Consider the following 15,581-nt stretch of genomic DNA (forward strand, 5'->3'; position numbering starts at 1 on the left):
CACCAGGACCCTCCAGTCACCCTCGAGACCCTCCCAGTCACCCTTGGCATCCCCCAGCCACCTTTGGGACCCACTCAGCCACCTTTGGGACCCTCCGTTCACCCCCGGGACTCCCCCAGTGACCCCTGCAGACACCCCGGCACCTTTCAATCGCTCCTGGGGATCCCCCATTAATCCCTGGGGACCGCCCTGGACCGTCCCCTCACCATCGGGATCCCCCAGTCACCCCCGGGATCCTCCAGGATTCCTCCAGTCACCCTTCAGAACATCCCAGTCACCCTTGGGGAAGTTCCAGTCACCTCTGGAGACCTCCCAGTCATCCTCGGATACCTCCCAGCCACCTCTGGGACCCCCACAATCACCTTTGGGGACCTCCCGGCCACCCTTGGGGACATCCCAGTCACTCTTGGGGACCTCCCTGTCACCCCCGGGATCCCCAGCCACCCCCCCTGGGACACCGCTGTCACCCTCAGGGTCCCCCCGAGCCCCCCATGTCCACCCATGGCAGCGCGCGGGGAGAAGGGATGGATTTGGGGGGTCCCAGCCCAGCCCTGGGGGTGCCTGTGTCCCCTCCCGGGTCCCCTGTGTCCCCTGTCCCCTCCCCTGGCCCGGCAGCCGGGACGGGGCTGAGAACGCGGACAATCGAGAGAAAAGAGAATTTTATTCCAACATCGGGGCCGGGGGGCGGCGCGGGCCCCCCAGGAGAGGCCCGGTCCCGGGAACGCCCCCCGAGCCCCGGGACGCGGGAATGGCCCCCCCGGGACGCGGGAATGGCCCCCCCGGGGCGGCTCAGCCCCGCAGGAAGCGCAGCAGCTCCCGCAGCACCGAGAAGAACTCCAGCAGCACCGCCCTCAGCGCCGCGGGGCTCTCGGGGCTCTCGGGGCTCTCGGGGGTCCCGGGGCTCTCGGGGGGCTCGGGGGTCGCGGGGGGCTCCAGCTGCAGCAGGACCCACTGGCTGAAGTTCCAGGCGGGGGTGAAGACGCAGCGGCGGCCCCAGCTGGCCACCCCCACGATCCAGAACTGGTCCGAGGCGGGGTCCCGGCACACCAGGGGACCCCCGCTGTCCCCCTGCGGCGGGGGGCGCGTCAGGGCCGGGGGCGCGCTCCGGGCGCGCTCCCGAGGGGGCAGCGGGGGGGAGGGGGTCTCACGGGGTGGGGGAGGGGCCCATGTCCCTTGGTGGGGGGACGGGAATTGGGGGGGGGCGGGTCAGGGTTCCTCCAGGGGCTTTGGGGGGCTCCGGGAGGGTTTTGGGGGTCCCTGGAGGAGCCTCAGAGGTCCCGCCTGGTCCTGTGGGAACAGCAGCGCTGGGGCGGGGTTGGGGTCTCTGCGTGGGCTTGGGGGGTTTGGGGTCTCTGTGTGGGTTTGGAGTCTCCGTGTGGATTGGGGGGGTTGGGGTCTCTGCGTGGGTTTGGGGTCTGTGTGGGTTTTGGGGGCCTTTGTGTGAGTTGGGGGTGTTTTGGGGTCTCTGTGTGGGTTGGGGGTGTTTTGGGGTCTCTGTGTGGATTGGGGGACTTTGGGGTCTCTGTGTGGGTTTGGGGTGCTTTGGGGTCTCCCCTCCCCGGGACACTGGTGGGAAAGGGGAAAGGGAAGGGAGCCCCGGACACGGGTGGGGATCGGGACTGGGACTGGGATGGGACTGGGGCGGGATGGAGACTGGGATTGGGATCAGGATCAGGATGGGAGCTCCAGGACATGGGTGGGGATCAGGACCAGGATCAGCATTGGGATCGGGACTGGGATCGGGATTGGGACTGGGATCGGGATTGGGATGGCAGCCCCGGGACATGGATGGGGCAGGGGAGGGGACAGGGACACGGGACACGGATGGGGCAGGGGAGGGGACAGGGACACGGGACACGGATGGGGCAGGGAAGAGAACAGCGGGACACGGGACACGGGGAGGGGACACCGGGACTGGGAGCGGGGACACGGATGGGGCAGGGGAGGGGACAGGGGACAGGGACACGGATGGGGCAGGGAAGGGGACAGGGGACAGGGACACGGATGGGACCGGGACCGGGGCCGGTCCGGGGGTGTCCCGCAGCTCTCACCTGGCAGGTGTGGGAGGCGCCCCCCGAGTGCTCCGCGCACACCTGGGGGGCGGGCCCGGCCTCGCCGCCGCCGGGACAGAGCTCGGGCTGGAGCAGCCGCACCTGCACCTCCTGCAGCACCTCCCGCGCGGCCTGGGCTGGGGGCGCGGCCGTGAGAGCCCGAGAGTGCCCCGCCCCGCCCCGGCACCTGGGACACACCTGGGGAACACCTGGGACACACCTGGGACAGCTGGGACACACCTGGGACACACCTGGGACACACCTGGTGAATATCTGGGACAGCTGGGACACACCTGGACACACCTGGGATACACCTGCACACACCTGGGACACACCTGGGACAGCTGGGAAACACCTGAACACACCTGGGACGCACCTGGGACACACCTGGACACATCTGGGACACACCTGGGACAGCTGGGAAACACCTGGACACACCTGGACACACCTGACTCTCACCTGTGCCCCTCAGCTCCACCCCAGCCCCGCCTGCCGCTCACCTGTGCCCCCCAGGTGTCCCCAGCCCCCGATGTAGCAGGCCGCGGGCTGGTCCGGCCGCAGCCCGGCCTGGGCCAGGCAGCCGAGCTGGATGAAGTCGCTGCACTCCACGGGCCGCTCCAGCTCCAGCAGCGCCACGTCCAGCCCGCGGTGCCGCTGCAGCCGCCGCACCTGCCGCACCTGCGCCTCGGGCCCGGGGTCGCTCAGGTCCCAGGCCCCCAGCACCACCCGCCACGTGCTGACGTTCCTGGGACACGGGAGGGGTGACAGGGAGCGGAGACCCCCCGGAGCATCCTGGAGCTCCCCTGGAGGGTCCCGGTGGATCCCAGAGCCCCCCCGGAGCATCCTTGAGCATCCCTGGAGGATCTTGGAGCCCCCCAGACCATCCCAGGGCCATCCCGGAGCTTCCTGGGGTTTCCCAGAGCCCCCCCAGACTATCCCAGGGCCATCCCGGGCCTTCCCAGAGCATCCTGGGGCCATCCCGGGACCATCCCGGGACCATCCCGGACCTCCCCAATGTTTCCCAGACCATCCCGGGACCATCCCGGCGCCAATCCCGGCCCCTCCCGGGACCATCTCGGACCATCCCGATCGCTCCCAGGAGCTCCTGGAGCCCCCCGGCCGCCCCCGGGACCATCCCGGCCCCTCCCGGAGCCCCCCGGCCGCCCCCGGGACCATCCCGGCCCTTCCCGGAGCCCCCCGGCCCCTCCCGAAGCCCCCCGGCCCCTCCCGGCCCCCCGGCGCTCACCGGGCGCGCAGGAAGCAGCGGGCGGCCGTGAGCACCCAGGCGGGGCTGATGAGGCTCCCCCCGCAGACGTGGCCGCTGCCGGCGCCGTGCGGGTCCTGGATGCTGGCGAGCCCCGGCCAGGCCCCGGCCACGGGCCCGGCCACGGCCCCGGAGCCGCCCCCGAACTCCTCGGCCATGGGACGGAGCCCGCAGGTGCCCCTGGAACGGGGGACGGGTCACGGCCCGGAGGGACAGCGACGGGGACATGGGGACAGGGACAGCGACATGGACACAGGGACAAGGGACACAGGGACAGGGACACGGGGGCAGGGACAGGGATGGGGACATGGGGACAGGGACAGCAACATGGGGCCAGGGACATGGGGACAGGGACAAGGGACTGTGACACAGGGACAGGGACATGGGGACAGGAACACGGAGACAGGGACAGGGGGACAGGGACAGGGGGACAAGGACATGGGGATGGGGACATGGGGACGAGGACACGGAGACGGGGACCCCTCACACGGGGACAGGGACCCCAACACAGGGACAGGGACACCTGGCATGAGGACAGGGACCCCTCACACGGGGACAGGGACCCCTCACACGGGGACAGGGACCCCTCACACGGGGACAGGGACCCCCAGGGTCACACATGTCCCCCAGTCGATGCCCGAGCAGCTCTGCCGGGGGCACGGGGCTGTGACCCTGCCGAGGGCTCCGGGGAGCCGTGGTGACCGCGGGACACCCTGAGGGGACCCTCGGGGACCCCCCCGGGGTGCCCAGCCGCGGGCAGGGGTCACCTACTCGCAGCTGTCCCAGGTGGCCCGGGAGGGCAGGGCCAGGGCCAGCAGGACGAGGAGCCAGAGCGGAGCCATGCGGGGACACGAGAGAGCGGCCAGCGCCCGGCGTGTCCCCTGCGGTCCCCTGCTGTCCCCTCCCCGAGCCCCCGCGGGGCTGATGTCACAGAGCGGCCGGTTCTGCGCGGGGACAGTCACAGAGCCGTGGAACGGCCGGAGCGGGACCGGAAACCCCGGGGATTCCAGCCCGGGGGGGACGGGGCAGCCACAGCTGCTCTGGGAAACATCCCCGCAGGCAGGAACCGCCCCCAAAATCCCGCGGAAACCTTCTCCGGGCCAGTTTAACCCCCTGAAACGCTCCCTGTCCCTCTGCTGAGCTCAGGGGTGGAGCAGCTCCCCCGGAGCAGGGAATGGGGGCGAGCCCAGCCCGGGTTCCACGCGACAAGATCCCAAAAGGGGCAGCTGGAGCACCCCAGGGCTGTGGGGACACTCTGGGGGCTGTGGGGACACCCCGAGGGCTGTGGGGACACTCTGGGGGCTGTGGGAGCACCCCGGGGGCTGTGGGAACACTCTGAGGGCTGTGGGAACACCCCGGGGCTGTGGGAGCACCCTGAGGGCTGTGGGAACACCCCGGGGCTGTGGGGACACTCTGGGGGCTGTGAGAACACCCGAGGGCTGTGGGGACACCCCGAGGGCTGTGGGGACACCCCGGGGCTGTGGGAGCCCCTGGGAGCTGTGGGGACACCCCGGGGCTGTGAGAGCACCCTGAGGGCTGTGGGAGCACCCCGGGGCTGTGGGGACACCCCGAGGGCTGTGGGGACACTCTGGGGGCTGTGAGAACACCCCGGGGCTGTGGGGACACCCCGGGGCTGTGGGAGCACCCGAGGGCTGTGGGGACACCTGGGGGCTGTGGGAGCACCTGGGGGCTGTGGGAACACTCCCAGGGCTGTGGGAACACCTGGGGGCTGTGGGAGCACCCCGGGGGCTGTGGGGACACCCCGGGGCTGTGGGGACACCCCGGGGCTGTGGGAGCACCCTGAGGGCTGTGGGGACACCCCGGGGCTGTGGGGACACCCCGGGGCTGTGGGAACACCCCGGGGGCTGTGGGAACACCTGGGGGCTGTGGGAGCACCCCGGGGGCTGTGGGGACACCCCGGGGCTGTGGGAGCACCCTGAGGGCTCTGGGAGCACCCCGGGGCAGGGCTGGGACAGTTGGGGGGGGTCCCAGGGTGCCCCAAGGGAGAGGCCCCAGACAGATCCCGCATTCCCAGCCCTCGGGAACGCCAGGAATGGCAGGGTGAGCTCCTCAGCAGAGAATTTGTTTTTACAAAAATACATTTCTTTGTTTGAAAACACGACTCGCGGTGATCCAGGGATCCTGAGGAAATGTGGGGAGGGGTCAGGGCCCCCCTTTCTTCAGGGACTCCAGGAAGAGCTGCTCATTCTCCAGGAAATCGTGGTCCTGGGGAGGGGTAGGCATGGACTGAGCCCACCCTGAGGCTTCCAGAAGGTTCTGAGCCCCTTTCCCTGCCCTGCTCCCACCTGGCCAGGTCCAAACCCTCCCTGCTCCCACCTGGCCACTTCTGTGCCCCATTCTCAGCCCAGATCCCACCCAGCTGGTCCCAAACCCTTTCCCAGACAGTCCAGCTCCCTAACCCTAACCCAAACCCTTTTCCCACAGTCCCAAATCCTTTTCCAGATAATCCCAAATCCTTTCCCAGACAGCCCCAAACCCATTCCCAGCTGGTTCCCAGCCCCATTCCATCCCCAGCCCTGTCCCCTCACCATCCTGGCGCGGTGTTTCAGCAGCAGGAGGTGTCCGTAGAGCGCGGCCGAGCCCAGGCTGTCCCTACTGTCCCCAAGGAGTGTCCCCAGGGCGGGCAGGAGCCCGGGAGCCACCGGAGCAGCTGCAGGAGGGGACAGCAGAGTGTCCCTGTCCCTGCTGTCCCTTCCCACCTCCTCCAGAGCAGCTCTGGAGCATCCTCAGTAACCGAGCCTGGGGACAGGGACAGGGCTGGAGCCTCACCCAGGCCGCTGATGGGGACTGTCCCCGGCAGTGTCCCTGGCAGTGACCCCGGCACTGTCCCCTGCAGTGTCCCCGGCACTGTCCCCTGCAGTGACCCCAGCAGTGTCCCTGGCAGGGACAGCTCATCCCGGAGCTGCTGGAGCTGCTCCCTCTGCCGTGCCAGGCCCAGCCGGTCCTGCCCCGCGCCGGGAAAGGGAGAGACTGTGAGGAAAGGCCCAGACTGGGGAAAGGCTCCAGCCATGGGGAAAGGCCCAGACTGGGGAAAGGCTCCAGCCATGGGGAAAGGCTCCAGCCATGGGGAAAGGCTCAGGCTGAGGGGAAAGGCTCCAGCCATGGGGAAAGGCTCAGGCTGAGGGGAAAGGCTCCAGCCATGGGGAAAGGCTCAGGCTGGGGGGAAAGGCTCAGGCTGAGGGGAAAGGCTCCAGCCATGGGGAAAGGCTCCAGCCATGGGGAAAGGCTCCAGCCATGGGGAAAGGCTCAGGCTGAGGGGAAAGGTTCCAGCCATGGGGAAAGGCTCCAGCCATGGGGAAAGGCTCGGCCCAGGGACGGAGAAAGGGAGGGAGGGGGTCTTTGCCTGGTGCAGGCGCTGCTCCTGCTGCCCCAGCTGCTCCTGCTGTTCCTGCAGCGCCTGCAGCCGCCGCTGCTGCTCGTTCTGCACACCCCGAGCCTCCCGCAGAGCCCGCTGACCGTCCTGCAGCTGCTGCGCTGAGCGCTGCGGAACGGGACAGGGATGGGAATGGGACAGGGATGGGAATGGGACAGGGACGGGACAGGGATGGGACTGGGACTGGGATGGGAATGGGACAGGGATGGGAATGGGACAGGGACGGGACAGGGATGGGACTGGGACTGGGATGGGAATGGGACTGGGACGGGAATGGGACACAGGTACAGGGAACAGGACACAGGTATGGGGAACGGGACCCAAATGGGAATGGGACACAGGTACGGGAATGGGACAGGGCACAGGGGAACGGCACCAGGACAGGAAATGGGACTGGGCATGGGGAATGGGATTGGGATGGGAATGGCACCGGGACAGGAACGGGACCGGGATGGGGAATGGGACCGGGGCAGGGAACGGGACCCAGGCATGGGGACAGGGGAACATGGAACCCCAGCTCTGGGGGATGTGGAGCCCCAGCTCCGGGGGATGAGGAGCCTCAATTCCAGGGCGATGAGGATCCCCAGCTCTGGGGGATGTGGAGCCCCAGCTCCGGGGGATGTGGAGCCTCAATTCCAGGGCGATGAGGATCCCCAGCTCCGGGGGATGAGGAGCCCCAGCTCCGGGGGATGTGGAGCCTCAATTCCAGGGCGATGAGGATCCCCAGCTCTGGGGGATGAGGAGCCCCAGCTCCGGGGCATGAGGAGCCCCAGCTCTGGGGGATGAGGAGCCCCAGCTCCGGGGGATGAGGAGCCCCAGCTCTGCTCCCAGCTGGGAATTCCAGCTCCGCTTACCTCGGCCAGGGTGTGGATCTGCTCCTCCCGCTCCCGCAGGCGCTGCTCAGCCCGCAGAACTTTCTCCTTTTCCAGCCTCAGCTCCCGCCAAGCCTCGTCCAGCTCCTCCCTGTCCCTGGCCAGCTGCTCCTCCTTGGACCTCAGCTCCCGGCTGCGGAACTTCAGCTCTGCCTGCTCCTGGCGGGGCACGGGGCACGGCGAGCGGCGTCACCGGGACAGCTCCGGGCCCGCCCGCCTGCCCCGCCTTTGGGCCCTGGAGCAGGGACAGCTGCTTTGGGACATCGGGGACCTTGGCCAGGCTCCTCAGCGCCGAGTCCATGCCCAGGGCGCGCTCCTTGTCCTGCTCCGCCCGCTCCCGGCTCAGCCGCTCCCGGGTGTGGAACTCGGCCCAGGCGGCCGCCAGCCGCCGCCGCTCCTCGGAGCGATCCCGCAGCTCCGCCCGCTGCTCCTCCAGCCACGCGTCCTGCGGGACCGGGGACAGCTCCAGCGCCGCTCCCCGGGGCGTTTTCCCTCCTCCGGCCCGGCCCTGCCGCTCCCAGAGGCGCTTCCAGCCCGGGAGCCCCGGCCCCGCGTGGGGACCCGGGGGGTTCGACCTGGCTGGTTCTGAGCCCCCTCCAGCTCCATTCCCACCCTGGCTGGTTCTGAGCCCCCTCCAGCCCCATTCCCATCCCGGCTGGTTCTGAGCCCCCTCCAGCCCCATTCCCATCCCGGCTGGTTGTGAGCCCCCTCCAGCTCCATTCCCACCCTGGCTGGTTGTGAGCCCCCTCGCACCTCATTCCCATCCTGGCTGGTTGTGAGCCCCCTCGCACCCCATTCCCACCCTGGCTGGTTGTGAGCCCCCTCCAGCCCCATTCCCATCCTGGCTGGTTGTGAGCCCCCTCCAGCCCCATTCCCACCCTGGCTGGTTGTGAGCCCCCTCCAGCCCCATTCCCATCCTGGCTGGTTGTGAGCCCCCTCCAGCCCCATTCCCATCCCGGCTGGTTCTGAGCCCCCTCCAGCCCCATTCCCACCCTGGCTGGTTCTGAGCCCTTTTCCCAGCCCTGCTCCCACCCTGGCTGGTTCCCAGCCCTTTCCCACTTCCACTCCCACCCAGCTGGTTCCAAGTCCCTTCTCCATCCCAGTCTCCGCCATCCCAGTCGCTCCAGGCCCCCACCCCGGCATTCCTGGGGAATTCCAGCCCCTCCCCGCTCACCTTGGCCTCCTCCAGCGCCGCCCTCTCCATGGCCAGCAGCTGTGCCGAGAGCCGGCGCTGCTCCTCCAGCGCCTCCCGCAGGGAATCCGCCCGAGAGCGCTCGGCTGCGGCCCTGCGGCGCTCCTGGGGCAGGACGGCGACATGGGACACGGGAATGGACAGGGGCATGGGCAGGGACACGGGGCAGGGCAGGGACATGGGACACGGGGCAGGGCAGGGACACGGGCAGGGACATGGGCAGGGAGCCCCTCCTGCCGGGCACAGACACAGACAGGGGACACAGGACACAAACACAGCTCTGGGACACCGACATGGACATGGGACACAAACACGGACATGGGACAGGGACACAGTTCTGGGACAGGGACACGGCCACAGCTCTGGGACAGGCCCTCACCTGCTCCAGGAGCTGCTCCCGCTCTCCCAGCCTGGTCTCCAGATCAGCCACGGCCTCCTGGAGCCGGCTCTGCTCCCGCTCGGCGTCCCGCTGCTGCCGGCACAGCCGGGCCTGGAGCGCTGCCGGGGCCACGAGGGGCAGGAGTGGGACCCCTCCATCCTCACAGAAATCCCACATGGAAACCCCCAGGACAGGAGATCCCCCTCCATCCTCACAGAAATCCCACATGGAAAACTGCACACAGCCTCAGGACAGGAGATCCCCCTCCATCCTCACAGAAATCCCACATGGAAACCCCCAGGACAGGAGATCCCCCTCCATCCTCATGGAAATCCCACATGGAAACCCCCAGGACAGGAGATCCCCCTCCATCCTGACAGAAATCCCACAACAAACCCCCCCCAGGACAGGGAGCTCCCACCCCCCACGGGATCTGCCCACGGCAGGCAGGATTTTCCCAGCCTTCGCTCCCGGCCTCTGCCTCACCAAGGACAACTCTTCCCTGTTTTCTGGGAATCCCAGTGGGAATCCTGGATGGAGCTGAGCCCCCGTCTGAGCGCTGCTGGACACTCAGACCACAGAGCCCCTGGTCAGAAGTGGCCCCAGGGGAGATGGGACAGGGATCCACAGCCCCAGGGCTCCTTCTGCACAGCAGGAATTATCCCAGGACTGTGTGGGTTCCCTGGGATCAGCTCTGACGCCCTCGGGACGGAGCAGAGGGTCCCATTGGAACACTGAACTTGGAGGGAATTTACCTGTGAGCTGCTCGTCCTGCTCCTGGGATCGGGGGGGATCCTGTGCCGGGGATGGGATTTGCTCCTTCCCCCTCTGTGGCCTCCCCTGCTCCTGTCCCTGGCTCCTGCCCAGGATGGACGGGGAAGGATCCCAGTGCTCCCAGCCCGGGGAGGGGAGCGGGGAACTGGGAGCACAGGTGAGACCCCATTACCTGCAGGAGCTCCCTGGGGGATCCTCCAGGGCCGGGCCCCGCTCCAGCTCCAGCGTCCGCACCTGTGGGAACGGGATGGGCTCCAGGTGCCACCCCTGGGGACAGGCTCCAGGTGCCACCCCAGAGACAGGCTCCAGGTGCCACCCCTGGGGACAGGCTCCGGGTGCCACCCTGGGCTGGGCTCCAGGTGCCACCCTGGGATGGGCTCCAGTTGCCACTTCAGGGACAGGCTCCAGGTGCCACCCAGGGGACAGGCTCCAGGTGCCCCCTCTGGCATCCCCACATGGCCAGGCTCCCACAGGTGACCCCCAGTGACCCCCCTCAGGTGACACCCCCAGGTGACCCCTCAGTCCCCACCTGGTTTTCCAGCTCCTCCACCCGGGCCTGGAGGCTGCGCAGGGTGATCCCACAGCCAGGATGTTCCTGGCACGGATGGGATGGGAGAGTTTGGGAATCCTGGTGGGGCTGGGCTGGGAGAGTTCCCGGATCCTCCTGGTGGGGCTGGGCTGGGAGAGTTCCCGGATCCTGCTGGCGCTCCCGGGCTGGAAAGGCTCCTGAGTGCTCGGGGCAGAGCCAGGATGGCAGAGCTCGGGCACTGTCCAGGCGGGGCCGGGCTGTTGGAGCCTCGGGATCCTTCTGTGGGGACACAGGGACGCTCCAGGGCAGTGGGAAGGGCAGCTCTGCTCTCCTGGGAATGCTGACCCATGTCCAGCCCCCCAGTTCCCAAGGGATCCCCAGGGACACCTCCCTGCTCCAGCCCCAGCACCCACCTGAGCGGGCGTGGCAGGGCCCAGCACCTCCTGCTCTGCTGGGGTGGAAATGGGACAAATCCATCACTGGGACACGGCAGCAGGAATGGAACCATCCCATCATCCCATTATCCCATCCCCTCCCATCCCATTATCCAATTCCATTATCCCATCCACCCCACCCCGTTATCCCACCCCATCATCCCATTATCCCATCCATCCCATTAGCCCACTATCCCATTACCCCATTACCCCATGATCCCATTACTCCCCTATTGCATCAGCCCCTTACCCCATTGTCCCATGATCCCATTACCCCATTACCCCACTGTCCCACGGCACAGCTCCCTCAGTCCCAGAGGGCCCAGGGTCCCCAGGTGTCCCCTGCCCAGGCCAGGTGACCTCACCTGCTGTCCCCTGCCTGTGGGGCCGTGTCCCGATGGGGAACTCCAGCCTGGGGAGGGGAGAGGAATCCCACAGGGAGTGAGGGGAGCCAGGAACATCCCCAGCCCGGCCTGTCACCTGTGCCATGTCACCTGTGTCACCTGTCCCACCTGTCCAATGCCATGGATCCCACCTTTGGCATTTGGAGGGAACAGGGACAGCCCAAACCCTCATCCCAGGGGTCCCCTCCTCCCACACGGGTCACCTGAGCCCTCCCAGGTGACACCTGTGTCCCCAGGTGAGCTGAGCCAGAGGAGCCTCTGCCCGGGAATTGGGAGGTGGGAAGAGCTCAGGGAGGAGGGGAGCCCTGGGACAGGGACATCACCTGGGCATACCTGGGGGACAGGGACATCACCTGGGCACAGCCTGGGCTGGAATCCCACCCCCGGAACTCTCCCCACTCCCAGGTGGGCCCTGTCTGTACCTGTGGGGCTCGGGGGGCTCCGGGCCCTCCTGGGGGTGGGAACTGGGCTCCGGAGCCCCAGCCTGGGGCTGGCCCCGTGCCCGGGCAGGGCTGAGCCAGAGCCCGGCCTCCTGCCCCGGGGGAGCCTTGTCCTTCTGTCCCGAGCCTGGGGGAGCCTTGTCCTTCTGTCCCGAGCCTGGGGGAGCCTTGTCCTTCTGTCCCGATCCCAGGGGAGCCTTGTCCTTCTGTCCTGAGCCTGGGAAATCCTGGTCCTGTCCTAGTCCTGGGAAATCCTTGTTCTTCTGTCCTGATCCCAGGGGAGCCTTGTCCTTTAATCCCAGTCCTGGGGAATCCTCATCCTTGGATCCCAGTCCTGAGAAATCTTTTTCCTTTGACCCCAGTCCTGGGGAATCCTTGTCCTTCGGTCCCAAGGGATCCTTGTCCTTCTGTCTCAGCCCTGGGAATTCCTTGTCCTTTTGTCCCAATCCTGGGAAATCTTCATCCTTGGATCCCAGTCCCAGGAAATCCTCGTCCTTCAGCCCCAGCCAGGCAGCCCCAGAGGAACGTCGGGAGCTGCTCCCGACTGGAAACCTGCAGGGGAGAGGGACACTGGGGACACTGGGGACACTGGGGACACTGGGGACACTAGATGTGGGGGACCTTGGGGACCCCAGGGACACAGGCAGGGAGGGGACCCTGGGGACCATCTAAGGGACTCTGCTGGCCACTGAGGGGACCTTGGGGGTTGGCCAAGGGACCCTGGGGACCAGCCAGGGGACACTGGGAACAATGGAGACTGGGCAGGGGACACTGGGGGCTTTGGGGACAATGGGGACACTGGGGGCACTGGGCACAATGGGGGCTTTGGGGACACCGGGGACACCAGGAACAATGGGGACATTGGGAACATGGCTGGGTGGGGACACTGGGGACTTTGGGGACATCCCCCTCCTGTCCCAGGTACCTCCGTCCCCGTCGCCGCCCGGTCCCCGAGGCCACCGAGGGCTCGTAGGATCCGAAGGGAAAACCCGGCTGATCCCAGAGCCCTGTGAGCAACACCAGGTCAGGATTCCTGGGATTCCTGACCCCAGGTCAGCATTCCCAGGATCCCTGACAGGATGGGAAAACACCTGCTCCAATCCTCCCTCAGAATTCCCAGTGGGATGGACCCTCTGGAAAACACCTGTCCCAATCCTCCTTTGGAGCTCCCAGTGGGATGGACCCTCTGGAACCCTTTCCAGGGATGCCCCAGCCCTGGCCACACTCACCCGGCTGCTCCTGCTCCCCGGGGTCTGGCTGGAATTCCGCCTTTCCCGGCTGCTCCAGGGCTTTTCCCGTGGAGCCTCCTGCCAGCAGCTCCTGGATCCCGGCACGGCCCTTCCGGAGCCCCTGCCTGGGCACAGGAGGGAGTGACTCCAGGGGTGGCACCGGGACCACCTCGTCCTCAACCCGGTGTCCCCATCCTGTTCCCAGCCCAGTGTCCCCATCCCTGTCCTCATTCCACTGTCCCCAACCCCAGTGTCCCCATTCCCGTGTCCCCATCCCTGTACCATCCTGGTGTCCCCATCCCTGTCCTCATCCTGGTGTCCCCTCACCCCCCAGTGTCCTCGTCCCATCCTGGTGTCTCCATCCCGGTGTCCCTGTCCCCACCCCGGTGTCCCCATCCCGGTGTCCCCACCCCGGTGTCCCCTCACCCCTCCGGTGTCCCTGTCCCCACCCCGATGTCCCCTCACCCCCCCGGTGTCCCTGTCCCCACCCCGATGTCCCCTCACCCCCCCGGTGTCCCCGTCCCCATCCCGGTGTCCCCTCACCCCCCCGGTGTTCCCGGCGTGTTCCCGGCTCTGTCGGCGCTCCCGAGTCCCAGGGAAGCCACCAGGTCATCGACGTCGTCCCCAAAGGTGACATCGGGACGTGGCGGGGCCGGGGCTGGGGGGGAATGGCACTGATGGCACCTGGGACACCCCTGGGTGTCACCAACACCGGGACACCTGCAGGTGACACTGGTCTGGGACATCCCTGTGTGTCCCTGGCTCAGGGACATCCCTTGGTGTCACCAACTCTGAGACCTCTCTGAATGTCACCAGCTTGGGGACATCTTTGGGTGTCCCTGGCTCTGGGACATCCCTGGGTGTCACCAGCACTGGGACCTCTCCGGGTGTCCCCAGCTCTGGGAGTGTCCCTGTCCCCCGTGTCCCATCCCGTGTCCCTTGTGTCCCCTCACCGCTGTCTCTGCTCCGTCCCGGTCTGTTCCCAGGCTCCTCCTCTGGGAAGGGCTTCTCCAGGGGATCCCCGGGATCTGGGAATGCACCAGGGGAGTGGGAAAAGGGAGGAGCAGTCACAGACCCATGGGGAGGGAATGGGAACAGGGAATGGGGCTGGATTACACGGGAATGGGGTTTGATCCCACAGAACGGGGTTTGATCCCAGGGAAACGGGATCTGATCCCATGGGAATTCCCTGTACCTGTTCCAGGATCCAGCCCCTTCCTGGCGCATTTTCCCGGCCTGGCCATTCCCAGGATTTCTGCATCCAGCTCATCCAGCTCATCCAGCTCATCCAGCTCAGCAGAGTCCTGGGGAGGGGCAGCTCCTGCCTCACCTGCAGCCCAGGTGGGATCCCCAGAACCCCTGGGAATTCTGCCCCGCTCACCTTCTCCCCTTCCATGTTCTCCGCCGGGAATTTCCCTCTGGAATCCCGCTCCAGGCCTCCCCTGGGCACAGCCCGGGTCAGGGAGGGGCCCCAGGTGCTCCCAGGTGGGAACACCTGGACAAGGAGGCTGATCCCGGGCTGGGAATGCCGGGGGGGGATCCCCAGGTGGGGTGGGAGGGGTTTGGGAGAGGCTCACCTGGGGCTCACATGCAGGAAGGGGGCCCGGGAACCTCGGGGGGCCGGGGGCTGCTCTGGGAACAAGGGAAGGGTCAGGGCTGAGCACGGATCAGGGCAGGAGATCCCCTCAGGTGATCCCTCCAGGTGATCCCAGGGCAGGGGATGCCTCCAGGGGTTCCCAGGTGATTCCCTCCAGGAGATCCCGTTGGGAGCTCCCACTTTACCATCGAATCCCAAGAGGTCCCCGAGCACGTCCTCGATGGGATCTGGAACAGGACAAAGCCCAGGTGAGCCCAGGTGAGCTCAGGTGAGCCCAGGTAGGTTCCCCACACCAGGCAGGTGGGAAAAGCTCCTGGAACATTTCCCCATCCCATCCCAACATTTCCAGGGATCCAAACCCCTGGAGAGCAGGTGAGAACAGGTGAGAGGGATGAGGACAGGTGAGAGGGACAAGGAAAGGTGAGGGGGACAGGTACAGGTGAGGGGGATGAGGACAGGTGAGAGGGATGAAAACAGGTGAGGGGGACGAGGACAGGTGAGGGCACTCACCTGGTGACCTGCTGCGGCCCTTGGCAGGCTGGGGAGAGACACAAATTCCCTTGGGACAAACGTAAGCACCGGGATTTCCCCACACGCTAAAGACGAGTTATGGGGGGTTTCCACCTGGGTCGCACCTGGCTCTCACTTGGGTCCCGGCCCTGGATCCCAGCCCTTTACACTCACCCATATCCCACCCCTGGATCCCCCCGGCTCCCCCCTCACACTCACCATGGCGCGTCCCAGCCCCTCCGCCGTTCCCAGGCGATCCCAGCTCCGCCTGCTCGGTACCGGATCCGGTCTCCCCGGGCTCAGCCGTGCCCCGGCCCTGGCCCTGAGGGGAGAGACAGGCGCTGTTCGGGGCCCCGCTCCCGCCGCTCCCGCCCGGAGCCTCCCGGGGCTCCTCCGCCTTCCTCACCCGGCACCGCGCTCGCCATGGGCGCCGCCATATTGACCGCCGTCCTCATGGAAGACCCCGCTGCCATAGCAACGGGGCTGTCCCGCCCAGCGCCTGATTGGCCAGC

The 15,581-nt window shown here is 67.5% G+C and overlaps 2 protein-coding genes across 2 annotated transcripts; both read right to left on the bottom strand.

Annotated features, from left to right (window-relative positions):
* Positions 1-789: 789 nt before the first annotated feature.
* LOC310921747 (acrosin-like) lies at positions 790-4,157 on the bottom strand (the record flags this gene model as incomplete). The annotated part of the gene is made up of 5 exons (XM_083881967.1): positions 790-1,113; positions 2,052-2,238; positions 2,530-2,796; positions 3,298-3,495; positions 4,087-4,157. The coding sequence occupies 5 exons, from the start codon at positions 4,155-4,157 to the stop codon at positions 790-792; spliced, it is 1,047 nt and encodes a 348-aa protein (XP_083738093.1).
* A 722-nt stretch (positions 4,158-4,879) lies between these two features.
* Positions 4,880-15,323, bottom strand: FBF1 (Fas binding factor 1). Its single transcript, XM_083881968.1, has 24 exons — positions 15,289-15,323; positions 15,070-15,183; positions 14,745-14,786; positions 14,540-14,589; positions 14,344-14,404; positions 14,158-14,266; positions 13,916-13,990; positions 13,506-13,620; positions 12,963-13,087; positions 12,659-12,740; positions 11,716-12,285; positions 11,164-11,301; positions 10,456-10,987; positions 10,099-10,160; positions 9,729-10,011; positions 9,153-9,386; positions 8,756-8,878; positions 7,853-8,026; positions 7,564-7,740; positions 6,680-6,817; positions 6,106-6,325; positions 5,865-5,986; positions 5,251-5,541; positions 4,880-4,901 (listed from the first exon to the last, which is right to left on the bottom strand). The coding sequence occupies exons 1-23, from the start codon at positions 15,289-15,291 to the stop codon at positions 5,479-5,481; spliced, it is 3,612 nt and encodes a 1,203-aa protein (XP_083738094.1). The 5' UTR covers positions 15,292-15,323; the 3' UTR covers positions 4,880-4,901; positions 5,251-5,478.
* Positions 15,324-15,581: the final 258 nt, after the last annotated feature.

This window comes from Zosterops lateralis (assembly GCF_965231275.1).
Source record: "Zosterops lateralis genome assembly, chromosome: 36".
In the NCBI taxonomy this organism is placed as follows: Eukaryota; Metazoa; Chordata; class Aves; order Passeriformes; family Zosteropidae; genus Zosterops; species Zosterops lateralis.

Coding starts and splice junctions, on each gene's coding strand:
- FBF1 (XM_083881968.1), bottom strand. Junction 6,818..7,563: donor AGATCCACACCCTGGCCGAG/GTAAGCGGAGCT, acceptor CCCGTTCCGCAG/CGCTCAGCGCAGCAGCTGCA. Junction 5,542..5,864: donor TGAAACACCGCGCCAGGATG/GTGAGGGGACAG, acceptor ACCCCTCCCCAG/GACCACGATTTCCTGGAGAA.